We start from the raw sequence: 26809 nt of genomic DNA, 5'->3' as shown, positions 1-26809 counted from the left end.
ATTCAGGCCATGTTCTCTTCTCACTGCTGCTATTGGGAAGGAGGTACAGGAGCCTCAGGTCCCACACTACCAGGTTCAGGAACAGTTAGTACCCCTCACCATCAGGCTGTTGAACCAGAAGAGATGGCTTCACTTATCCTAACGCTGAACTGGTTCCACAAACTACAGACTCACTTTCAAGGACTCTGCAACTCATGTTCTCAATATTTATTACTTATTAATTTATTATTAATTTTTTTCTTTTTTTGTACTGTATTAGCACAATCTGTTGTCTTTTGCACGTTGGCTGTTTGCCTGTTTTTGTTTTGTGTAGTTTTTCATTGATTCTCGTGTGTTTCTTTCTATTTTTTGTGAATGCCCGCAAGCAAAGGAATCTCAGGATAGTATATGGTGACATATATGTACTTTGATAAGGAATTTATTTTGAACTTTTGAACTTTAAACTTTAAAACAAATCCACCACTGACCTTGCAAAAGAACCTGTGACATTATTTTAAACCAAAATCCACCATTTAAAATTATAATTGATTCTACATTTTGAGAATATAATTAGTTGCAGAAAGCTTTGGTAACTGCCAATATTCTTCTACAAATAGATGTAACTTGCAGTTGGTTCATGCAGAAGAGATGCTTCAACTGATGGATGCAAATGAGCACAAGCAAGCAGGTCCAGCAAGCTCAGTAGAAGCATCCAGAGACAGATAGTCATAGAGGCCCTTCAGCCCAACATACCGATGCTGACCAAACTGCCCATCTAAGCTAGTCCCATTTACCCACGTTTGCCCAATATCTCACAGACTTTCCCATTCTTGACCCGTTAAATGTTGTTAATGTATCTGGCTCAACCAATTCCACAAACACACCACCCTGTGTGAGCAAGTTTCACCTCAGGTTCCTATTAAATCTTCCTCCTCATGTTAAACCTATGCCCTCTAGTTCATTGATTCCCTACCCCTTTTGTATATCTCTGTTAAATCTCTCCTCATTCTCCTGCACTCTTGAGAATAAAGTGGAGTTCATATTAATGGCCTAATTCTACTCCTATGTCTTATGGTCTTAACCACCCGAGTACAGCAGCCGTGGATTCTCCCAGGACCCTTCTACCACAGAGGGTATGACATCCCCAACACCATCAGACCAGTTTACAGGGTGAGCTGACCAGCTGCACCTTCATTCAAGTGAATTCTAAACCTGGAAGGAGTCACTTAATCCCTGAACAGCCGCGCCAGATTCCAAGCCTACCCAAAGCCTCGGATGGGTACATACCAACCCCCAACCTTGAGAAAGGCTCGACTAATCCTCCCCCATTATCTTTAATAGCGATTTGTTTTGTTGGTGTTATACCTGACGGTGTTGAAGCTCAGAAGATGATGGCTGCTGGGTGTCAATCTATTGTTTCGCAGCCTGTGGCTCCCAATAGTTCAACCACAGGCCTCTTGTGACTGAAGTGCATTGCCATGTTCTGAGAAAATCACCACTTTCCATAAGACCATAATTCATAGGAGCAGAATTAGGCCATTCAGCCCATCGAGTCTGCTTCACCGTTCCATCATGGCTGATCCTGGATCCCACTCAATCCCACACACCTGCCTTCTCACCATATCCTTTGATGCCCTGAATGATCAGGAAACCATCAACTTCCACCTTAAATATACCCATGGACTTGGCCTCCATCACAATCTGTGGCAGAGCATTCCACAGATTCACCTCTCTCTGGCTAAAACAAAACTCCTCCTTACCTCTGTTCTAGAAGGCTGCTCCTCAGTTTTGAGGCTGTGCCCTCTAGTTCTGGATATGCCCCACCATAGGAAACATCCACTCGACATCCACCCTCTCTAGTCCTTTCAACATTCAATAGGTTTCAATGAGATCCTCCCAAAGCTGCCAAATGCTCCTCCTCCTTTGCTTGCAATGTGTCACTGAAGTTACAGAGCCGCATCCCTTGACGGCCAGAGTATCTCAGACATCGCCAGTTGTTTTATGCTCTGGCCTCACCACCATGGTTGCAGGACCATCTATCACTGTGTGCGGTTATAACACGTGGGAATAGAAACTCAGGCCTTCTTAGTTTGGATGTGGGCTCCTTTCAGTCTCAAGGAACTTTTGTAGAAACTGATAAACTGATAAGCCAAATTACTGTATAGCATCAATGGAGAGGAATAAACAGTCGATATTTCGGGCCGAGGCCCTTTGTCTCAGCCTGAATCATCAAATGTTTAGTCCTCTCCATTGACGCTGTCTGACCTGCTGAGTTCCTCCAGCATTTTGTGCATGTTGCTCTGAATTTCCAATATTTGCAGAATCACTTGTGTTTATATAATTTGTCTTGTACTTTTATCTATTATCTGTTTGAACAGCAGTGAAAACAGAAAATGCTGGGGATACAGACAGAAGCTCATAGACCTGAAACATTAACTCTGTTGCTCTCTTCACAGACACTGCTTGAGTTTGTGAGTGTTTCCAGCCCTTTCTGATTTTTACCTCAGATTTTCAGCATCTGCAGGTATTCTTTTGGTTGTCAAATGAATAAACTGACCTTTTTAAAGAGCCGAATTACGTCCTCGCTGATCTGCGTTAGGCGAACGATGATGTTGTTGGTGTATATGTCATTGAGTGTGGCATGGTCTTTGCTCTCTCGTCGTGTCTGGTTGAGGACCAGGTACCAGCAGTTCACGGGTGACAGTAGATGTTGGTCTTTCCTGGGAATTGAAGAGGCACAGTCTGTGTTAATGCTCATTTCACTCAACACTCCCCTTGGAGTTGAAGCAAATCCCTCCCTTTCTGCATGAAACGATTATCAGCTGAACAGGCAAGGCACCTCCATGAGAAAGCACTCCTATCCCCACATGCAACAGCGCAGAACTCCCTCAACTTTGTAATGACCCAGGGTCCAGATTAAAAGCAAATTAAACAAAAATCCTCTGCCTACTGGCTGCATTTAAAACAAATAACACCATTGCAAGAGGCCGCAGGAGTTCGTCACGGGCACAACCTTTTCTGCCATTGAGGTTATCTTCAAGAGGAAGTCCCTCAAGAAGGTGGCATCTCTCCTTAAAGGCCCCTCACCATCTAGAAAATTCACTCTTCTCCTAACCATTGTCGGGGTGGAGGGACAAGAGCCTTAAGCCATACTAAACGTTTTAAGTCAAGTTAAGTCAAGTTAATTGTCATTTAGACCATAAACTGCTGGAACGGTACACAGTAAAAACGAAACAACGTTCCTCCAGGACCCTGGTGCTACATGAAACAACACAAAACTACACTAGACTATGTGAGACAGCACAAGGCTACACTTGGTCCCTCCACAAAGGTCACTGTATATCAAGCGCTCTGTGTCACCACCCTCCTTTATAGCTGTGAAGCTTGGGTAACCCACAGCCGTCACATCAAGTCCTTGGAGCGCTTCCACATAAGCTGCCTTCAGTGCACCCTGGGAATTTCCTGGCGTGAGCGGGTGCTTCACACTGAAATACTTGTAAAGACCAACTGCAGAAGTATTGAGGCCATGATCACCCAGCGTCAGCTGCAGTGGCTGGGACATGTGATAAGGATACCCCCATGTCGGCTACCCCACAGAGTGTTATACATATAAGGTCAACGCTCAGCTGGAGGGCTGAAGAAGCGCTATAAGAATCAGAGGAAGAATGCTTTAAGGAAGTACAAGATCAGACCTGAGGACCTGGAGGATGTTGCTGCTGACCGTATCGCTTGGCGACAGCTGTGTAGGGATGGGGTTCGTATTCTGGAGATGGAAAGAACCAGAAGACAGCAGAAGAGAGCCAGGAGAAATGCAGCCATGGTTGCCATCACTACCACCACTATCACATATACATGTCCCACCTGCAATAGAACTTGTGGGTCCAGGATAGGACTGTATAGTCATCAAAGATCTCACCGTTAAAGGAGTGGACGTCGTCATCGGATTCCGAAGAAGACATTAGACTATGTAAAACAACATAAGAACTACACTAGACTACAGATCTGCACAGGACTGCATAAAGTGCACAAAACAGTGCAGGGCAGTACAATAATTAATAAACAAGACAATAGGCACAGTAGAGGACAAATTTCAATATAATAATAATTGATGTAGATGTCAGTCCAGACTCTGGGTATTGAGGAGTCTGATGTCTTAGGGGAAGAAATTGTTGCACAGTCTGGTCGTGAGAGCTTCTTCCCCTCCACCATCAGATCTCTGAATCCATGAATTCACTATTCATCCTTTGTATTCCTTATTTATTTCTATCACTAAATAATTTCAGTAATTTTATGTCTTGCATTGTACTGCCAACAGAAAGCAACAAATTTTAGTAGATATCTCAATTACATTAAACCTGATTTTAATTCTGTTCTTTGGTACTCTGGTGCTATATTAGCTCTTTATTTACGTGCCCATTTTTCTCATCAATATACATTTTTATTAACCTTTTTTTAAAAAAATTAGCTACTGTAGTTCCTTTTATATGAATGCAAAGCAGGGAAAGACAGATAATACCTCATAGACCCACAGTCAAACACGAGCTGAAAATGGGGTTAATAAATATGGATGCGGGAGTGGATTACCGCCATTAACTTTACCGGTGAGACTTGTCGGAAATAGATAAGGTTCACACTGCAGATAAGTGAGCATCAGATAGGGTTTGCAGGTTTTGGAGTCATAGCTCATTGTTAAACATTAATGCCACAAGAAGCAAATGTAAGCCCTTGTGAACAATGCAGGCTGTTTAACTTTGCCTACTCCCTTCAGCACTCGCATTAATTCCTGGGTGTTTGAAAGATGTTGCCTTTGATTTTAAAGCAGGATGGCCTGGAAAGGCAGGTTAACCAGTACCAGAGAGTATAAAAGACTGATACTTTTATATGCCTGTCAAAGACTGACTGCAATCATAATTTCCAGAATGCCAAGAGATCTTGTCATTCTGATGAATACCTGTCATTTCTCTGTATAGCTGGTTAATCATTCTCAACAGACACTGCTCATCCACTACCAACTGCATGTTTCAATGCAGCTGAGAAGGCTGCCTGGATGCAAAGACAGTGCAACACTCAGCAAGTGTCAGTGGTCAGCATCTAGGTCCTGGTGTTAGCCACCCCAAGTCAAACATTTGCGGGATTAAAATTCCGTCTGCAAGGCAAGTCAAATTTCTTGTCGTGTACAAGTACGGTGAGGTCCAAGTACATGACAGACATGTAGGTATGGACAACACTCAGAACATAAATTGTACAAAAAATCCACCGGACAGCTTGCACAGATTCAGCATGTTATCTAAAACTTTGACAAATGTCTATAGTATCCTGACTGTGCCTCATGACCTGGTATGGAAACACCAGCACCCAGGACTGGAAAATCCTGTACAAAGTTGTGGGTATGGCTCAGTCCATCTCAGAAAATCCCTTCTCACCACTGAGCACACTACAAGGAGTGTTGCCACAGGAAAGCAGCGTCCAGCATCAAGGACTCCCATTATCCAGGCCATGCTCTCTTCTCAATGTTGCCATTGGGAAAGAGGTACAGGAGCCTTAGGTCCCACACCACCAGATTCAGGAACAGTTATCCCCTATAACTATCAGGCTGCTGAACTGAAGTGGATAACTTAACTCACCTCGACTCTGAACTGACTCCTCAATGTACGACTCACTATCAAGGACTTTACAACTCATGCTCTCAATATTATTTATTTACTTTTTCTTATTTTCAGTTTGTCTTCTTTTGCACGTTGGTTGCTTATCAGTCTTTGTAGATTTACATTGATTCTATTGTATGTCTCAGTTTTCCTGTAAATGCCTGCAAGGAAATGAACCTCAAGGTAGTGTATGGTGACATATACCTACTTTGAAAATAAATTTACTTTGATCTTAAAATATAAAAAAAGGTTGTGCAAAAACAAGACTTTAGTGCAAAAAAAAACAAAGGTACAATGGAAGATAAGTCCATGGTATTGCGAGATGTGACCTGTAGTGTTCCATTGCTGAGTTTGGTAAGGTTAGAGTTGTACAGATTGATTCAACACATTATATTGTAGCGCCTCATTTCCTAGCGTATCCGAACCGACTCACAATTAGATAGCCTACGGGGGTTTGCGAGCACAGAGCTTTGGAGCCTCTTCGCCATGGGGGGCCGGTTGACAGAGGCTTAAAAGTGAGGCTGAAGTTTTCGAATAAAGTTTTTCCTTCGACTGCAGTTACCGACTCCGTGTCGTAATTTTAGCGCTGCTTGTAGCACACCGCTACAATTGGTGACCCCGACGGTCCAAACGATTTTTGGACCAGAAATGACCGACGCCGCCTCTGTTCATGCGGTTTCGTTGAAACTGCCGGGTTTCTGGACACAGCGCCCGGACCTATGGTTCCAGCAAGCCGAAGCCCAATTCCACGTTCGCCGGATCACCTCAGAAGACACCCGCTACTACTACGTGGTGGGCTCCCTCGACCAGGACACAGCTGCCCAGGTCGCGGAGTTCGTACAGTCGCCCCCGGCAGACGGCAAGTACATGGAATTCAAAGCCCTGCTCCTCAGGACTTTTGGACTCTCACGGCGCGAGCGGGCTGCCCGTTTACTGCACCTGGATGGCTTGGGCGACAGACCTCCATCGGCTTTAATGAATGAGATGTTGTCTCTGGCCGAGGGACACACAGGACTCATGTTTGAGCAGGCATTCCTGGAGCAGCTGCCCGAGGACGTACGCCTGCTGCTGTCCGACGCGGATTTCAGTGACCCCCGGAAGGTGGCAGCCCGGGCGGACTTGCTGTGGAACGCCAAAAAGGTGAGCGGGGCGTCCATCGCACAGATCTCCCAGCCACGCTCCCGGCAGCAAACCAGTCCAGGCCCGGCCGCAGAGCCCGCTAACCCCCGGCCCAATGACCACTGGTGCTTCTACCACCAGCGGTGGGGCGCAGAAGCCCGCCGTTGCCGCCCGCCCTGCAAGTTCCCGGGAAACGCCAGGGCCAGCCGCCGCTGATGGCTACGGCGGCTGGCCATCGGGATAGCCTCCTGTATGTGTGGGATAGAAGGTCGGGACGCCGGTTTTTGGTCGATACTGGGGCTGAGGTCAGCGTTTTACCTCCGACGAGTTACGACACCCGCAGCAGGGCACCGGGTCCCCCCCTGAGGGCCGTGAATGGCAGCACAGTAAGGACCTATGGCACCCGTCAGGTGCAGCTACAGTTCGGCCCCAGCCAGTTCACGTGGGACTTCACACTGGCCGCCGTAGCCCAACCGCTTCTGGGTGCGGATTTTTTGCGAGCTCACAGCCTGCTGGTTGACCTGCCCAGGAAGAGACTGGTACACGCCGAGACCTTTCAGACGTTCTCCCTGGGCGCGGCCCAGTTGCCAGCCCCTCACCTCGGCTCCATCACGCTGTCCGACAACGATTTCACCAGGGTCCTGGCGGAGTTCCCATCGGTTCTGGCACCGCAGTTCACAGCAGCCATGCCCAGGCACGGCGTACAGCACCACATCCCGACACAGGGACCACCCCTCCATGCCCGTGCTCGGCGGCTTCCCCCGGACAAGCTCCGACTGGCGAAGGAGGAGTTCCAGAGAATGGAGGAATTGGGGATCATCCGGCGGTCCGACAGCCCCTGGGCTTCCCCCCTGCACATGGTGCCCAAAGCGACGGGGGGCTGGAGACCGTGCGGCGACTACCGCAGGCTGAACGAGGCTACCACACCGGACCGCTACCCTGTGCCGCACATTCAGGACTTTGCGGCAAACCTGCACGGCGCCCGGATCTTCTCCAAGGTCGACCTTGTCCGAGGGTACCATCAAATCCCGATGCATCCTGACGACGTCCCCAAAACGGCTCTCATCACCCCGTTTGGCCTCTCCGAGTTCCTCCGCATGCCGTTCGGCCTGAAGAATGCCGCACAGACGTTCCAGCGGTTAATGGACGCGGTGGGACGGGACCTGGACTTCGCGTTCATCTATTTGGATGACATCCTCATAGCCAGCGGCAGTCGTCAGGAGCATCTGTCCCACCTCCGTCAACTCTATGCCCGACTGAGTGAGTACGGTCTTACAATCAACCCTGCCAAATGCCAGTTCGGACTTGATACCATTGACTTCCTGGGCCACAGGATTACTAAGGACGGGGCAACCCCTCTGCCCGCTAAGGTAGATGCGGTCCGCCACTTCCCCCGACCCACCACGATCAAAGGCCTTCAGGAATTCGTAGGTATGGTCAATTTCTACCGCCGCTTCCTCCCTTCAGCTGCCCGGATCATGCGCCCCCTGTTTGCCCTGATGTCGGGTCCGAGCAAGAACATTACCTGGGACGAGGAGTCCGCCGCCGCTTTCGTTCAAACGAAGGAAGCTTTGGCTGACGCCGCAATGCTAGTACATCCCAGAATGGACACCCCTACCGCCCTCACAGTGGACGCATCAAACACGGCAGTCGGTGGGGTGCTGGAGCAGCTCATCGCAGGTCGCTGGCAACCCCTGGCGTTTTTCAGCAAACACCTGCGGCCACCCGAGCTCAAGTACAGTGCTTTTGACCGGGAACTGTTGGCGCTCTACCTGGCAATCCGGCATTTCAGGTACTTCCTAGAAGGCCGGCCCTTCACTGCGTTCATGGACCACAAACCGCTTACCTTTGCGTTTACGAAAGCATCCGACCCCTGGTCATCCCGCCAGCAACGCCACCTGTCCTACATCTCTGAATACACAACGGATGTCCGGCACGTCTCGGGTAAGGACAATGTCGTGGCGGATGCGCTCTCTCGCCCTACCGTTCATGCCCTTTCCCAAGGGGTAGACTTTGAGGCACTGGCAGAGGCACAGCAGGTAGATGAGGAGATTCCGAGTTACAGGACTGCAGTCTCTGGTTTGCAGCTCCAGGACTTCCCCGTGGGCCCAGGTGAGAGGACCCTACTCTGTGACGTCGCCACCGGCCGGCCCTGTCCGGTCGTCCCCGCAGCCTGGCGGCGACGTGTTTTCGACTCCATTCATAACTTGGCGCATCCCTCCATCCGGACAACTGTCCGGCTGGTTTCCAGCAGGTTCGTTTGGCACGGTCTCCGCAAACAGGTCAGTGAATGGGCCAGAACGTGCATGCACTGCCAGACGGCCAAGGTTCAGCGGCACACCAAAGCCCCACCGCAGCAGTTCCATCCCGCCCACCGGCGTTTCGACCACATTCATGTGGATATCGTGGGCCCCCTGCCAGTGTCGCGCGGAGCGCGTTACCTCCTGACTATCGTGGACCGGTTCACAAGATGGCCAGAGGCGGTCCCGCTCACCGACACCACCTCCGAATCTTGCGCCCGAGCCCTGCTCGCCACCTGGATATCCCGCTTTGGTGTACCAGCCCACATTACCTCCGACAGAGGCGCCCAGTTCACCTCCAGCCTGTGGTCAGCTATGGCCAGCCTTTTGGGGACTCAGCTGCACCACACCACTGCCTACCACCCACAGTCGAACGGGCTAGTGGAGCGTTTCCACCGTCACCTGAAGTCGGCCCTCATGGCCCGCCTGCGAGGAGCCAACTGGGCGGACGAGCTTCCCTGGGTCCTTCTCGGCATCCGCACAGCGCCCAAGGACGACCTGCACGCCTCATCGGCCGAGTTGGTATACGGCGCGCCCCTGGCCGTCCCCGGGGTGTTCCTACCAGCCCCGAGGGGGCAAGAGGAAGAACCCGCTGCAGTCCTGGGCAGACTTCGCGAGAAGCTCGGTAACCTGGCCCCCATACCCACGTCACAGCATGGGCGGCACCAGACCTGCGTACCCAAAGACCTACGGAACTGTAAGTTTGTGTTTGTACGAAGGGGCGGGCATCGGCCGCCGCTGCAGCGGCCATACGAGGGGCCGTTTACGGTGCTCCGGAACAACGGGTCCACGTTCGTGCTGGACGTTGGGGGGAAGGAGGAGGTTTTCACGGTGGACCGCCTCAAGCCGGCCCATGTGGACCTGGCGCAACCGGCCGAGTTTCCGGCGCCTCGGCGCAGAGGCCGACCTCCCAAGCAGGTTCTGGCCCAGGCTGTGGACATTGGGGGGTGTATCGCCGGTTCTGGGGGGGGGTTATGTAGCGCCTCATTTCCTAGCGTATCCGAACCGACTCACAATTAGATAGCCTACGGGGGTTTGCGAGCACAGAGCTTTGGAGCCTCTTCGCCATGGGGGGCCGGTTGACAGAGGCTTAAAAGTGAGGCTGAAGTTTTCGAATAAAGTTTTTCCTTCGACTGCAGTTACCGACTCCGTGTCGTAATTTTAGCGCTGCTTGTAGCACACCGCTACAATATCACCCTAGGCTGAATAGAAAGGAAAGCTTCTTTTACGTTGTCCCATCAACCATTCCTGACTCCAATGAAATGTGAACCAGATGCAGAGGTTCAGGAGTCTCTGCTCTTGCCTCCGAACAGCTCACCTTCCCAGATTCTGAAGACATTCCTCCATTGTCCATCATGCATCTTGCGATGTGTATGATGAGGAAAGCAAATGAAACATGCTTGCTGTCTGTTATAAACTCAGCTCTGCCCCAGATGACCTTTCTAGCTTATTAATGCAAGTTCTTTCTTAAGTAGCCAAAGCAACTTCTCTTACAGTAGTTAGTTTATAGCTACTGAAGTGATTACGTAAGCTAGCAATGTATCAGCCAGATTGAACCTGTGACCTAACAGGGCAGTTGTGTCTGTTGAATATGCATTTCCAAATCTCTTTTCAAATCTAGGAAGTGTGATTGACATGAATTGATGAAGTAGTTGTCTTTCACAGTGTGTAGGACAAAGCCCATCATTACACTCATGTCAATAAGCATTTACTATGATAAAATGTAACAGCATATTTCACAGGTTCATAGCGGACCTGAAGATATCAGTCATTTTCCATATTGTTAGAGTTGGAGAATGAACCAGATCTCAGATCTATCTTCCTCTGTTTACAATTGTTCAGATGGGCCGCTCCCTCGGAGACTTGCCATCATGCAGAGTAGAAATGTTCCAAGGCGTCTCACAGAGACGTGATCAGTGGAAATCACGGACCCTGAGAAAGAGCTTGTTGAAAGTTCCCACCATCTACTGCAATTGTCATTTCACTGTATAACTTTGCAAAGTGCATCATCTACATTTATCAGGATTAAATTCCATCTGCCAGTTTTCTGCCCAATTTACATCTACTCTATATTCGGTGGTTACTTCATTTGGTACACCGAAACACCTGCTCGTTAATGCAAACATGTGATCAGTCAAAACGTGGCCGCAACTCAGTGCATAGAAGCATGCAGACATGGTCAATAGGTTCAGTTGTTGTTCACACCAAACATCAGAATGGGGAAGAAATGTGATCTAAGAGATTTTCACCGCGGAGTGATTGTTGGTGCCAGACGGGGTGGTTTCAGTATCTCAGAAACCACTGATTTCATGGGATTTACATGCACAACAGTCTCTGGAGGTTATAGAGAATGCTGCGAAAAACAAAAAAAAACATCCAGTGAGCGGCAATTCTCTGGGTGAAAAAGGCTTGTTGAGGCTTGAGAGAGGCCAGAGAAGAATGACCAGATTGGATCAAAGTGACGAGAAAGTGACAGTAACTCAAATAACCATTTATTACAACAGTGGTGTGCAGGAGAGCACCTCTGAATGCACAACACATTGGACCTTGAAGTGGATGGGCTGCAGCAGCAAAAGACCACACCAACTTCCACTCCTGGACCTGAGCATGTGTACCGTTGTAGCTTTAGATAGGCTTCTTTGCTCTCCACAATGCTCTAACAACTTCATGTCATCCACAAACTTCTTACATTCACATCCAAGTAATTTACATCACAAACAATAAGGGACCCAGGTCCAGTCCCTGTGATACATCACTGCTTCTACACCACCCTCTTGTCACCTGCCACAAAGCCAATTTTGGATCCAGTTGGCATCTCACCATAGATCACATGATTAAGATCTTCTGGACTAGCCTACCGTCTGCAACCTTTTCAAATCAAGTCCACTGCCCTACCTTCAAGATTCTTCAAGTTAAATCATGATTTGCCCCATACAGTCACGCTGGCAATTCCCAAGTAGCCCTGCTAATATCCAAATTTAGATAAATCACATCCCTTGGGATTTTCTCCAATAACTTCACTACCCCACCAACTAAAAGCTCACTAGCTGGTTACCTCTCAGTCTAAGGAGAAGCCATGGCCAGTTGTGTTTTGGCTTAAAGAGGCCCTGGAGGAATGGCGACACTGGCTGGAGGGGGCAGAGCATCCATTCTTGGTCTGGACAGATCACAAGAACCTCTCCTATATTCAGGATGCTAAGAGACTCAACTCTTGTCAAGCCTGGTGGGCTCTCTTCCTCACATGGTTCAATTTCATCCTCTCTTATTGTCCTGACAGCATGAGTACAAAGGCTGACAATCTCTCCCGGCAGTTCGATGGATCTGCGGCCAATGCCGGTCCACAGCCCATTCTTCCTCACTCATGTATCGCTGCCCCGGTGATCGGGGGAAATAGAGGCAGAGGTGAGGGCCGCCCAACAATCAGATCCAGGCCCGGATGGGGTTCCTCCTAATGGGCTGTTTGACCCTGCTGCGGTGCATTCCGAAGTGTTGGAATGGGGTCACTCCTCCCGTCTGGCTGGACATCCGGGAATTCAACAGACTGGGGAGTTTGTAAAGAGACAATTCTGGTGGCCATCTATGTCCCTGGATGTCCACGACTTTGTATCTGCCTGTCCCACCTGCGCTCGGAACAAGACATCACGCCAGCATCCTGCGGGTCTGTTATGTCCACTGTTTGTGCCCCACCGCTCCTGGTCCCACCTCTGGGTAGATTTCATCACTGGTCTGCCCTGTCTAATGGAAAAACCACCAGGTTGGTTGCTGTGGACCCACTTCATTTCGCTCCCCAAACTCCCATCGGCTTGTGAGACTGTCATACTCATGGTTCAACATGTGTTCAGGCTCCAGGCTTTCCTCAAGACATAGTGTCTGATTGTCCACTTCCCGCTTTTGGGAGGCTTTCTGCTCCCTTGTAGGAGCCACGGCCAGACTCTCGTCTGGCTTTCACCCCCAATCAAATGGCCAGACTGAGAGAGTGAATCAGGAGTTGGAGACAACCCTGCGCTGTCTTGCCTCTTCCAACCCCATGTCCTGGAGCTCCTAATTGGTTTGGGCAGAGATCACCCACAATAACCTCCAGTCGTCCTCCACCGGTCTGTCTCCCTTTGAATGCCAGAAGGGATTCCAGCTCCCTCTCTTCCCTGATCAGGAGATTGACGGAGGAGTTCCTGTTGCTGAACAGCTGATCCAGCGTTACAAGTGCACCTGGAGACGAGTCAGGGCTTCTCTGCTACATTTATCCAATTCCCCCTTTGAATCCCTTATTATCATTCTTACAGGCAGGAAACTTATATGATAACCAAACTTATAGCCTTTCTTTCTCCTGGAGCTCTAAATCTGAGTCCCAAGTCCTTCAATAATATACATAGCAATATGCAAATACAGGTCATGAGATGTTAAGAACGTTATTCCATTTGACAGTGACTATGGAACATTCCGTTTTCTGACCTTTCTGAACCCCTCTGCAACTTTTGAAAATATCCTCCACAATATGCTTCCTACTTTGCCTAACTCAATGGCTGCCTTTACACACCTCGTCAAAGCCACAACAGTCAGAAGCTCCTGGTTCCCAACGTCATAATTCCTCTCGGCTGGAGTTAAGCGATGGTAAAGAAAGGCACAAGGGTGCAGTCGGCTATCCGCAGACGAGTGCTGAGAGAGGACAGCTCCAATACCTACATTGGACGCATCCACCTTGACTGTGAATGGCTGAGATGGGTCTGGGTGTTGTAGCAGCGGGGCAGTGGTGAAACATCGCTTTAGATTGGAAAAGGCTTGGTCGGCATCGTCCGTCCAATAGAATCCTGCCAAGGTCGTCTTGGTGAGTGCATTAATTGGAGCTGTGATAGAGCCAAAATTCCTGATGAAGCAGTGATAGAACTTCGCAAACCCCATGAAGCGCCGTACCTGTTAGACTGAGAAACGTTTTGGGCCACTCTGAAACTGCCTGAACTCTACTAGGGTCCATTTGAATATTGAATGGGGTAATATTTAATGGAATTCACATTTTTCAGGCTTGGCGTACAGGTTACTTTCAAGAAGGCACCTGAGTACTCTCTGGACGTGCTCCTGATGAGAGTGGGAAGAGATAAGGGTGTCATCTAAACACACAAACACAAACTGGTTCAACATGTCCCTGAACACATCGTTAGCCAAGGCCCGGAGCACAGCGGAGTTGGCCAGACCAAAAGGCATCACCAGGTATTCATAGGGGCTGTTAGAGGTGTTGAAAGCCATTTTCCACTCTTCCCCTTCTCTTATGCGCATCAGATTGCAAGCATTGCGCAGGTCAGTTTTGGAAAGTGTGGTTGCTCCCTGGAGATGTTCAGACTCAGGCGCCAGCAAGGGAAGAGGGTAGCGGTTCTTCACAGTGATGTTGTCCAGGGGCTGATAATCGATGCAGGGACGGAGCTTGTCATCTTTCTTGTTCACAAAAAAGAAGCCCGCTCCTGCCAGTGAGGTTTACGGATGGATAAACCCCAGGCTCAATGACTCCTTGATGAATTCCTCCATGGGCACCGTTTCAGGATTGAGAGGGAAAGGAGACAGCCCCGGGGAGAACTAGTGCCAGGTAGGAGGTCTATGGCACAGTTGAATGGCCGGTGTGGGGGCAGGGTGGTGGCCTCTCTTTTACTGAAAACATCAAGGAGATCTGCATATTCATCCGGAATCCCAGACAGTTCCACATCGTTAGCTGACACAGGAGAGGATTCATGGCATGGAGCTTGAGCTGGACCCAGACAGGTGGACAGGCATGCCGGTCCCCACTCTTGGTCTCTGAAGGTACTCCAATCGATCCATGGGTTATGTCCGGATAACCAGGGGATACCAAGTACCAGTGGCAGTTCAGGTGAATTAACCAGATAGGAAGATATTTCTTCATGATGGCTGCCTCCGAGCACCAGCTGGAGGGGTTGGGTGGGAAGATGGATCTGGCCAGTTCCCAGAGGTCGACCGTACAGCATCCTGCTGTTGATCTTTTCTCTTAATTCCTGAGTTGGAACTCCCCATCTTTGAGTGAGAGAGATATCCATAAGATTCCCGGCTGCACCGGAGTCGATAAATACCTTAAGTTCATGGGTCTGAGACCTCCAGGACAAGGAAGCTGCGAGCGTTACTGAATGAGGGGAAGCTGACTGAAGAGAGAACCGACCCATCAGGTTTCCCCTCCCTGCTGATGGGTATTCTCTTTTACTGGACATTTGGAACATGCTGCCCAGAGGTGTCCTGAATCACCACAGTAAAGGCAGGAGCCTGTTCTCCGGCACCGCTCTCATTTGTCCTGAGACAGGCACATGTGGCCCACTTGTATAGCCTCCTCCGTGGGCTGGAGGCTGGGTGGTGAGGGAGGGGGAGAGGGCGAGGAACGACGGTGATCAGGTGGTGTGTCGGAAGTTTGAAACATTCTTTGCCTGTGCCACTCAGTCATCCGGTCGTCATCTCGAATAGCCAGATTAATCAGGTCATCCAGACTATCCTGCTCGTCCTGGAAAGTGATCTCATGCCAGACCCCTGCGTTCAGTCCACGCTGGAAAGCAGTGATGAGAGATCTCTCATTCCATCCCGTCTCTACTGCAAGCATACGGAATTTGACTGCATAGGTTCCCACCATTACTCTGCCTTGGCGCGGGTGCAAATGTCAGTGGGCAGCCTCTTGCCTCCGTACTGGAAAATCAAAAACCGTCCTTAACTCCGCCACAAAATGTTGGAATGACTGGTCTGCAGGGTATCCTTGCTCCCATAAAGTGTTGAACAGGCTGAGTGGAGGTCCGTCAAGAAGAATAACCATGTACGCCAATTTTCGCACATCATCACCAAAACGACCGAGCTGGGCTTGGAATGTCAGCACACATTGGGTTATAAAACCATCGGGATCACCAGAATACCTGCGTGGTGGTGGAATACTCGGTTCCTATACAGTCGTGGTAGTTGACTCTGGTCCGGGAACTGGAGCATTAGTAGCAGAGATTGTCAGGCAGCAGAAAAGGAGGACCTGCGGGATGCTGGGAGTGGGACTGAGGCGGCCTGAAGCTGTTGAACTGAGCTGACGGGAACATTGATGGTTGTCAGGTGATGCTGGCTGCTCATAGTAAGTTCATGGACAGCAGCCGGGAGTGCGGAAATCGCAGACACCTGCGTGCGATTGTCTGTGGTGAGCTGTTGAACAGGTGCGGCTAGGGACGATACCTGTTCCTCCAAGTGAGACTGGACCTGGCCAGCACGAGATTATCTGCCTCATTCCCTCTGTAACTTCACCGAGAACCTGACCAATGAATCTCCCAGTCAAGGTCGGCTGCGCTCTCTCTGCTGGGTCCATCTTTGAGTGGTCGAGACTTGCTGTCACCAGGTTCAGATTTGGCCCAAGTGCGGAGTGAGAGACACTGAAGCTGGTCAATAGTTCACAAACTTTATTGTAAACAGTGTTAAAGGGAAAATAAACAATAAGTGCTAGGCCAAATAGGGCTGTTAACTAAAACTCTCAAAAGGAAAACGAAGCCTAACTGCAGCTGAAAGGAACATCTAAACATCAAACGAATACCACTAGTCTTCAGTCAGTTGACTCAAAAGTCCAATTGCTCAGGGAAGGCCGAAAGCAAACAGGCAGCAAAGTGTTGCTGTGCTGTGTCCAAGTCTCGACAAGCACTACGACGACAAGTATGGAGTTAATTATTATCACGATTAAATAATAATTAGCTGACAACATCAGAGGCTTTTAAGGGACATTTGGATAGGCACATGGATGTAAGGAAAATGAAGGGATATGGATATTGTGTAGGTAGGAGAGAATAGTGTTTAGGTGTTTTGATTTGCCTTTTAGCTGGTTAGGCACAACATTGTGGGCTGAATGGCCTGTTCCTGTGCTGTACTCTTCTAAGTTCTATGTACTTGAAACTTGCAAATTCACAAGCGCAATTGCAGTAGCTACTGCACTGTCGAATCTGTAGTTGTTACACTTCTGCATTTTTATCTAAGACATTTATATACATCACAGACAGCAGAGATCCCAGGGCAGATCCCTGTGGAACACCACTAACACCACAGACCTCCAGCTAGAATAAGTCACTTTGACCACTGCCCTCAGTCATCTATGGGCGAGGCAGTTCAGGAATCAAAAAGGCAATTTACCACAGATCCCATGCATCTCACTCTACTGGATACACATTGCATGAGGGTCATTGTCAAACGCTTTACTAATATCCATGTAAACAACGTTCACAGCTCTACCATCATCAGTCACCATCCTCCCCACGTCAAACAACTCAGTCGAGTTAGTAAGACACAACAAAAGCCGTGCCGGCTCTCGCTAATTAGGCCGTGGTTTTCCAAATGCTCATAAATCCTATCCCTAAGAATTCTCTCCAGTAACTTCCCTACCGCTGACATAACACTCACGGTTCTTTAGTTACCAGGATTATCCCCGGCTTCCTTCTTGAACAATGGAACAACATCAGCTACTCGCCAGTCCTCCAGGATCTCACTGTGGCCAGAGAGGACATGAAGATATGATCAAAGCCCCAGCAATCTGTCCTCTTGCCTCTTCAATAACCTGGGGTATTTCCCATCAGGCCCTGGGGACTTACCCATCTTAATGCTCTTCAAGAGTCCCAACACTACCTCCTCCTTTACCTTGGCATATCAATACACTCAGCACTGATCTCCCTATCCTCCATGTCCTTCTCCTTGCTAAATACTGATGTAAATACTGATTAAGATCCTTACCCACATCATCATGTCCAAGCAAATGTTACCCCGTTTATTGTTGAGTGGTCCTCTCCCGAGCTGTTTTCATGCTCCTGATGCACCTATGCAAAGAATGCCTTGGGATTCTCTTTAGTCCTGTTTGCCAAGGATTTTTCATGACCTGGAGAGGCTTTTCTAATTCCCTTCTAGAGTTTTATTCTGTCTTGTTTAAAATTCCCAAGGGGTCTGGTTGATTTTAGCTTCCTAAACTTTACATAATTTTCCTTTTTCTTCTTGACTAAATTCATCACCTCTCTTGACATCCAAGGTTCTCTTACCTTGCAATCCTTGTCCTTCCACTGAGTGGAACATACCAGTCCTGCACTGTGTAGTTGACCCAAAAACAGCTGTTACCAGTGAACTCTCCCTAGTTCCTGCCAAATGCACTTGTAATTTGCCTTGCTCCAGTTTAATGCTGTTCGGCAAGGTCCATACTAATCTGTGTCTATAGCTATCTAAGGAGTGTGGTTACTATTCCTAACTGCTCATCTGGCCAGGATCATTACCCAGGTCCAGTATAACCCCTCCTCTTATTAGACTTTCAACAGATTGATTTAAGAAATCCCCTTGGATGTACCAAACACATTCTACCCCATCTAAGCCTCTTGCACTCAGAAGGTCCCAGTTTATATTAGTTAAAATCCCCTATGACAACAACCCTATCGCTTTTACACCTTTCCGTAATTTGATTACCTGTTCATTGGTGGCTTTTGGGGGTCTGCAGGACAATCCCATCACAATGATTGTACTCTTCCTATTTTTCAGTTTTACAGATATAGACTCAACGGACAGGTCCTCCATTATGTTCCCTCTGAATGCAATGTGACATTGTCCCTGATTAGTAGTACAACTCTCCCACCTCTTTTACCTCTCTTGACAAAGTCTCTGTAATGAGCTCTGTTGTGCTGTGCACATCTGGAGGAGAAACCACATCTGACTGGTCGATCCGGTTTTAAAGTGTTGTAAAATGAACTAAAAACAGTTTTTACTGAGTTTCACCCACAAAGTAACATTTGCTTTCAATTGCAAAAGACTGGAGGAGAAAGTGTAATATAATGGAGAGGCTGGGCTTGTCTTCCTTTGAGTGGACTTGGCCTAGTGGGTATCTGGTAGAGGTAAATAAATTCATGAGGGGAAAATTTTCCCCATTATGGAAATGCTTGAAACCAGAGGGCATACATGTAAGATAAGGAGTGACAGAGTTAGAAAATTCTGCTCCCTCAGAGGGTGATTGCCCAAGAAGGTGGTGGAAGCAGAGAAATATTTAAGAAGGATGTGGATAAGCATTTGATTTCCAAGTGCTGGTAACTGGGATTCATGTAGATGGGTATTTAATGGTCAGCATGGATGTGATGGGCTGAATGGCCTACTTCTGCGCTGTATAAATCTATGTTGGTTAAATGCACTAGCCCAATTAACATTTCCGTCTCAGATGAGTTAAAAAAGTAACCAGCTTTGGGAATATATCTGAGCCTAGTATGATTAATTGGTTGTTTAAAAAACTCCAGAAATGTTGGATGGGGATTTGGGTTGGAGAGTGCAGGTTGTGCAGCCAGACGGACAACCCTTAAAACGTGCTTTAATGTTGCTTGGTCATTGTCTCCTCCAGACTGGAATCAAGCCAAACAAGGAAAGACTTCCATCGAAAGAGAATATAAGGGGGCTTTTTGATTTCATCTGCAATTAAAAACAGTTTGAGCAAAGGCAGTCTGGATTATTTTACCCTCCTCTGATCTCCAGGGGCTCATTGCATGATCACTCACTCACGGTCCACGTGCTCACGCGCAGGCGTGCGCTGGAGGGAGCTTCCTGCTCGTCCAGCGACATGCTGCGCCAACAGCTGACCCCTGACCCGCACAGCTGCATCCAATTAGGCTTCCCCTGGACTCCATTTGGCTGCTGCTGCCCGGCCACATGTCTGCCACATGGAGATGGGAGCTAAGCTACAGACGGCTAATGTATTCCAGGCACCGGGAAGGAGCAACCCTCTAAATTAATACTTAACAGAATTACAGAGCGCTGGTGTTTTGAATATCATTGGAAAGCAGCTACCAAGATTGTTCCTGTTTATTATTTTCAAATATAGAACAATACAGCACAGTACAGGCCCTTCGGCCCATGGTGTTAGGCATGATAGAAAAATAGAGGGTTATGTACAGAGATGTTAGAGTGACCATAGAGTAGGTTATAGGGTTGCTATAATCTACTCTATGATCAATCTAACTCATCCCTCCTACATAATCTTCGATTTTTCTAACACGCCGATCTAACTGTCTGGAATGAATTCCTCCTTGCTTTGTTTTAGCATCCCTCCCTGTTAGAAGGGCTCTGCTGATTTTTAGAGGTGGGAGACGCAAGCTAGTCACTGTGATAGTCTCTGAGCTGCATGCTGAAGAGAAGTGATATCAGACGTGGCCATGCTTGCTCCCTGCCCTCAGTACAACGTGTGTGCTTGTTCGGCTCTTTATTACTTTTCTTCTGCGATGTTCTGAAGGTCAGTTCTGGCTGTGTGGTTAACCATTTCCCTGGGTTAAGTGTGTCTGTCCGTGTGTGTAGGTGGGTGGGAGGGAGGTTTGTCTTGCAGCTGTTGTCCTGCTGAACATGAGATGATGTATGATTATCTCCGAAGACTGGAGCCGGACGGTTGACCAGTAGACCAGAAGCCCAAGCCCGATGGCTGAAGCCTGGAGACCAGAGACCTGTCCTGGAGTTGGAGGATTGACTGTGTGTGTCGGGGGGGGGGGGGGGGCGGTGGGAGGGAGGGAGGATAGGGGCTTGTTTTGCTGTTGCTGTTCAGTTGCTTGTTCTGTTGTGTTGTTCTGCCCAGCATTGTGGGCATCCAACACTGGCACCGGAACATGTGGGGACACTTGAAGATTGTGTTGGTTGTTACTGCAAACGACACGTTTCATTCTGTGCTTCGATACATAAACGGATCTGAATATCAGCCTGAACCTCATTGTGATTTGTATTCCACTCTGAGGCATAATCCAGGCTGGTACACTCGGAAACTGCTGCAGTCAGCTGAGGCGGGATTTGCTCTCTCCATTCCATGTCACCTCGGGCTCTGTGATGGTGCAGACTGCTGGCCCAGAGATTCTGTGTGATTCTGAGCTTGGGTGCCCTCTGTGCCGTTTTCATGTTTCCTTCATGCTTGTTTCAGTTTCACTGGTGCATTGGATGAGCTGGTAATCTAATTAGCTACTGTAAATTGCCTCAAGTGTGGATTAATGGCAAAAATAATCAACAGGGAAATGGGGGGGCAGGGCTGCAGGCGAACAAGAAGGGGAATGGGATTGATGGGATAGATTCCTTTGCCAAATGAATCTAAAGGGCCAAATGGCCGCCTCCAGTGTCAATGATAAGGACAGATTCTCACAGCACTATTTTGGAGCAGAAGAGCTCTGCTGATCAATATTTATCCCTAAATTATTTCTTATTAGTTATTTCTTCAGTGGTTTGATCAAGGCGTGACTGTGCAAGCCTGTGGACATCAACCAATGAGAACAACAAGAAGAGTTTAAAAGGAGACAGTTTTATAGAGCAGGCAAAAGAGTAGAGGGAGACAGAGTAGGAGGGCTTTGGCTAAATGGGGCTTGGGTGATAATGGGTCAAGGCGAGGTAGGTTGCCTGGGTAGAAGTATGTGTGTGAGGCTGGTGATCTGTGCTCAGTGTCAGATGTGGGAAGTCCTGGAGTCTCCAAGCCTCCTGGATGGCCACATCTACATCAGGTGCGTCGAGCTGCGGCTCCTTAGAGACTACGTTAGGGAACTGGAGATGCAGCTCGATGACCTTCATCTGGTCAGGGAGAGTGAGGAGGTGACGGAGAGCAGCTATAGGCAGGTAGTGACACCAGGGCCACGGGAGACAGAGAAGTGGGTAACAGTCAGGAGAGGGAAGGCAAGAGTCAGATGCTAGAGAGTACCCCTGTGGCTGTACCCCTTGACAATAAGTACTCCTGAGTATTGTTGGGGGTGGGGGGGAGCGGCCTACCTGGGGGAAGTGACAGTGGCCATTCCTCTGGCACAGAGTCTGGCCCTGTGGCTCAGAAGGGTAGGGAAGGGAAGAGGATGGCAGCAGTGATAGGGGACTGTATAGTCAGGGGTTCAGACAGGTGATTCTGTGGATGCAGAAAAGAAACTTGGATAGTAGTTTGCCTCCCAGGTGCCAGGGTCCGGGATGTTTCTGATTGTGTCCACTATATCCTACAGTGGGAAGGAGAACAGCCATAGGGTGTGGTACATATTGGTACCAACAACATAGGTAGGAAAAGGGAGGAGCTCTGGAAAACAGACTACAGGGAGTTAGGATGGAAGTTGAAAAGCAGGACCTCAAAGGTAGTCATCTCGGGATTACTGCCTGTGCCACACGACAGTGAGAATAGGAATAAGATGAGGTGAAGGATAAACGCCTGGCTGAGGCATTGGAGCAGGGGGCAGGGATTCAGATTTCTGGATCATTGGGACCTCTTTTGGGGCAGGTGTGACCTGTACAAAAAGGACAGGTTGCACTTGAATCTCAGGGGGACCAATATCCTGGCAGGGAGGTTTGCTAAGTCTACTGGGGAGCTGAGGGCATGGCACTGTTGATCAGAGATAGTGTCATAGCTGCAGAAAAGGAGGAAGCCATGGAGGGACTGTCTACTGAGTCTCTGTGGGTGGAGGTTAGGAATAGGAAGGGGTCAATAACTCCACTGGGTGTTTTTTATAGACCACCCAATAGTAACAGGGACATCGAGGAGCAGATAGGGAGGCAGATTCTGGAAAGGAGTAATAATAACAGGGTTGTTGTGGTGGGAAATTTTAATTTTCCATATATATTGATTGGCATCTCCCTAGAGAGAGGGGTTTGAGTTTAGGAGCCGAGGGGTAATGTTGCAGCTATATAGGACCTTGGTCAGACCCCACTTGGAGTACTGTGCTCAGTTCTGGTCACCTCACTACAGGAAAGATGTGGAAACCATAGAAAAGGTGCAGAGGAGATTTACAAGGATGTTGCCTGGATTGGGGAGCATGCCTTATGAGAATAGGTTGAGTGAACTCGGCCTTTTCTCCTTGGAGCAATGGAGGATGAGAGGTGACCTAATAGAGGTGTATAAGATGATGAGAGGCATTGATTGTGTGGATGGTCAGAGGCTTTTTCCCAGGGCTGAAATGACTACCATGAAAGGGCACAGTTTTAAGGTGCTTGGAAGTAGGTACAGAGGAGATGTCGGGGTAAATTTTTTTACTCGGAGAGTGGTGAGTGCATGGAATGGGCTGCTGGCATCAGTGGTGGAGGCAGATACAATAGGGTCTTTTAAGAGACTCCTGGATAGGAACATGGAGCTTAAAATAAAGGTCTATGGGTAATCCTAGGTAATTTCTAAGTAAGTACATGTTCGGCACAGCATTGTGGGCCAAAGGGTTTTCTATGTTTCTAAATTAAAACCAGCCAAACAGACTATCAATTATTAGCTCATTATGTTCATAGGTTCTTCTTACGTGTATGTAGATTGGCTGTGACATTGCCTGTTGCATCTGTGCTTATCTTGCACAAGTGTTTCTTACTCTGTAAAAGATTTTCTGAAGTTGGTACAGGATGAATTAATACAAACGTGTCTTTCTTTGGCCTGCAGGAGTTGGTTTCAACCTAATCTTCTCTACCAGTGTCCCAGCAACAATGACACCCATCCCGATCCACAGAAGATTATTCAACAGTGTCCTTAGTTTATCCAAATGGTGCCCTTCCAATGGGGTCTAGATTGAGAAACTCGGCCTTAGGCTAGGCAGTGGACTTGATGTCTTCTCGAAAGTCACCACTAGAGTTAAAATAAGCTGTTCACCTCATCATGCCTGTGATGGCAGGAACACAACATCGAGTCTGATCTCAGTTTTAAACTCGTTACTGCATAGACTTGTCAGGTTTCAGCCATTTCAACTATACAACAAGGAGCCTCCGGCCGTTTTTTAATCTGATGACCGATTCCACTTATTCTGCAGTGAATTCCAGATCCCATTACCACCTGGGAGAAAGGATCCCACCACCAAGGACATGCCCTTTTCATTACCACCATGAGACCCCAATACCACCCGGGCGATAGGATCCCACCACCCAGGACATGCCCTCTTCATTACCACCACCAGACCCCAATACCACCCGGGCGATAGGATCCCACCACCCAGGACATGCCCTCTTCATTACCACCACCAGACCCCAATACCACCCGGGCGATAGGATCTCACCACCCAGGACATGCCCTCTTCATTTCCACCACCAGACCCCAATACCACCCGGGCGATAGGATCCCACCACCCAGGACATGCCCTCTTCATTTCCACCACCAGACCCCAATACCACCCGGGCGATAGGATCCCACCACCCAGGACATGCCCTCTTCATTACCACCACCAGACCCCAATACCACCCGGGCGATAGGATCCCACCACCCAGGACATGCCCTCTTCATTACCACCACCAGACCCCAATACCACCCGGGCGATAGGATCCCACCACCCAGGACATGCCCTCTTCATTACCACCACCAGACCCCAATACCACCCGGGCGATAGGATCTCACCACCCAGGACATGCCCTCTTCATTACCACCACCAGACCCCAATACCACCCGGGCGATAGGATCCCACCACCCAGGACATGCCCTCTTCATTACCACCACCAGACCCCAATACCACCCGGGCGATAGGATCCCACCACCCAGGACATGCCCTCTTATCTTTATTTAGAAAACTCAAAAGGTCAGGAAGCATCTGTGGAGTCACCATCCCTAGATAATTCTAATGAGAGACCCTGGCCTTGAAATGTTACCTACTTCTCCTCCCACTGTTGCTGCCTGATCTGCTGAGCATTCCCAGCAATGTTTTCTTCTTTCATTTAAGGGCCCAAGTTATTGCCCTCTGTGCTGAGAAATATCAGTCTATCCAATCTACTCTACGTAGTCTCCCATTGCTAAAGAATACAGAATCAGAATCAGGTTTATTATCACTGACATATATTGTGAAATTTGTTTTGTGGCAGCAATACAGTGCAAATACATAAAGTATACTATGACATCGAGTGCGTGCCTTCAGATTTCCATAACTCCTCCCTGATGCTAATAATGAGAAGAAGGAATGCAAGTATTGGGTGGTGGGGACCCTTAATGCTGAAGGCCACCTGCTTCAGGTACTGACTGTTGAAGATGTCTTCAATGGTGGGGAGGCTTGTGCCCAATACAACCTCAGCTGAAGAAGAACTTCAAGAGAACTGAAATTCTCCACACTCATAACAGCTAGAATTCTTTAGGATGATCACCTCCTTCCTGCAACATGGTGACCAGAATCCATTGTCCATTCTCAATGTGATCTAAGTAATTTTTATTTAGTTAGAACATAGAAAAATACAGTACAGGAATGGGCCCTTCATCTCAGAATATTGTGCTGAACCAATTAAATTAGTAATCAAGCAACACACACACAAAATGCTGGTGGAATGCAGCAGGCCAGGGAGCATCTGTAGGGAGAAGCACTGTTGACGTTTCGGGCCGAGACCCTTCGTCAAGACTAATTATAATAGGACTAATCAGTAATCAATTGGTTAACTGGACTAATCTCTTCTCCCTACACCATGTCCATATCCTTTCATTTTCCTCACATTCATGTGTATATCTGAACATCTCTTAAAAGTCCCTAATGCAACCTGACTAGTTTTATATTCTGGCCCTTTGCTAATAACAAAAAGCATCTGATGTTCCTGCTACCGGCATGTGTGGACATACACTTCAAGGGTCCACTTACTTCTCAGCACCCTGATCTTTTCTGTGCATTCTCCTACCTTGGTTCCCTTGCCAGATACCATCCCCACCCTTTCCAGATCATCACTGTTCTGGCACCACCCTTCCCTCCAGCTGCCTTCTTTACTTTCAACCAGCCAGCAACCACTGCATCATCTCCAAACTTCCAAATCATGTCTTTTCTGTTTATGTCCAAGTCAATGCTAAAAGCAAAGGTCTTGTAATAAACCCTTAAGGAAAGCTGGAAAAAGCCTTGCACGTACAAAAATCATTTGTTGGCATTACCTGCCATTGAGACAGCTTTGGATACCACTTTCTCTTAGATCTCATAGGCTTTAAAATTACTGAACAGTTATCATTCAGATCTTTATGAAAGTCTCACTAAAATTAACATAAAATTCAAAATGTGCCCCAGAAAGGAAAAGTCTACAGAAAGTGGTGGACACAACCCAACCCATCACAGGCAAAACCATCCCCACCACTGAGCCCATGTCAAGGAGCCCTGCCACAATGAAGCAGCTTCCATCATTATCGACACCCACCATCCATGCTCTCTTCTCACTACCATTAGGCGGGAGATATAGGAGCCTTGGGACCAACATCACCAGGTTCAGAAACAGTTATTACGCTACAACCATCAGGTTCCTGGACCAGCATGGGTAACCTCATTTACCTCAACGCTGATCTGTCTCCACAACCCACAGGCTCACTTTCAGGGACTCTATAATTCAAGTTCTCAGTATTATATATTTACTTTTTTATTGTTAGCATGATTTGTCTTCTTTTGCACATTGGTTATTAGTCAGTCTTTGTTATGTATAGTTTTCAAATAAATTCTATTGTATTTCTTTATTTTCTGATAAATACCTGCAAGGACATGAATCTCAAGGTAGTATATGGAGACACGAACGTACTTCGACAATAAATTTACTTCAACTTTGACCATCAACAACCTGCCTTGATGACATCTCCAAGGATTCCACTGAGAGTCATATCTGACCTTAATAGATGCAACATCTTTGATGTGATTGACACCGCCTTTCAAAATGTTTCCAACAATTTGCAATGGAGATAAGTCATTACTCTGAATTTGACTAGTTTTGATCCCCCCCCCCCCCTTTAACACAGTGGCACCATGTTGGCAATCCCCCAATTTTCTGGCACATTGCCATTAGTGAGACAGGATTCCCCATTATCCTCAGAGCCTCATCTATTTCCTCCCTCGCTTCTCTCAACTGACTGAGATTCTGCAG

At 48.1% G+C, this 26809-nt stretch overlaps 1 protein-coding gene across 1 annotated transcript in view; it reads right to left on the bottom strand.

Moving 5' to 3' along the window:
- The window catches only part of LOC132377932 (SLIT-ROBO Rho GTPase-activating protein 3), a 304499-nt gene that overhangs the window by 175099 nt on the left and 102591 nt on the right, over positions 1 to 26809 (bottom strand). The window contains exon 3 of the mRNA XM_059944422.1: positions 2537 to 2699. Within this exon, the coding sequence (XP_059800405.1) occupies positions 2537 to 2699 (163 nt within the window). The remainder of the gene's footprint in view (positions 1 to 2536; positions 2700 to 26809) is intronic.

Source organism: Hypanus sabinus, chromosome 19 (genome assembly GCF_030144855.1).
Source record: "Hypanus sabinus isolate sHypSab1 chromosome 19, sHypSab1.hap1, whole genome shotgun sequence".
NCBI lineage: Eukaryota > Metazoa > Chordata > Chondrichthyes > Myliobatiformes > Dasyatidae > Hypanus > Hypanus sabinus.
This window is presented reverse-complemented; position numbering and strand designations above follow the sequence as displayed.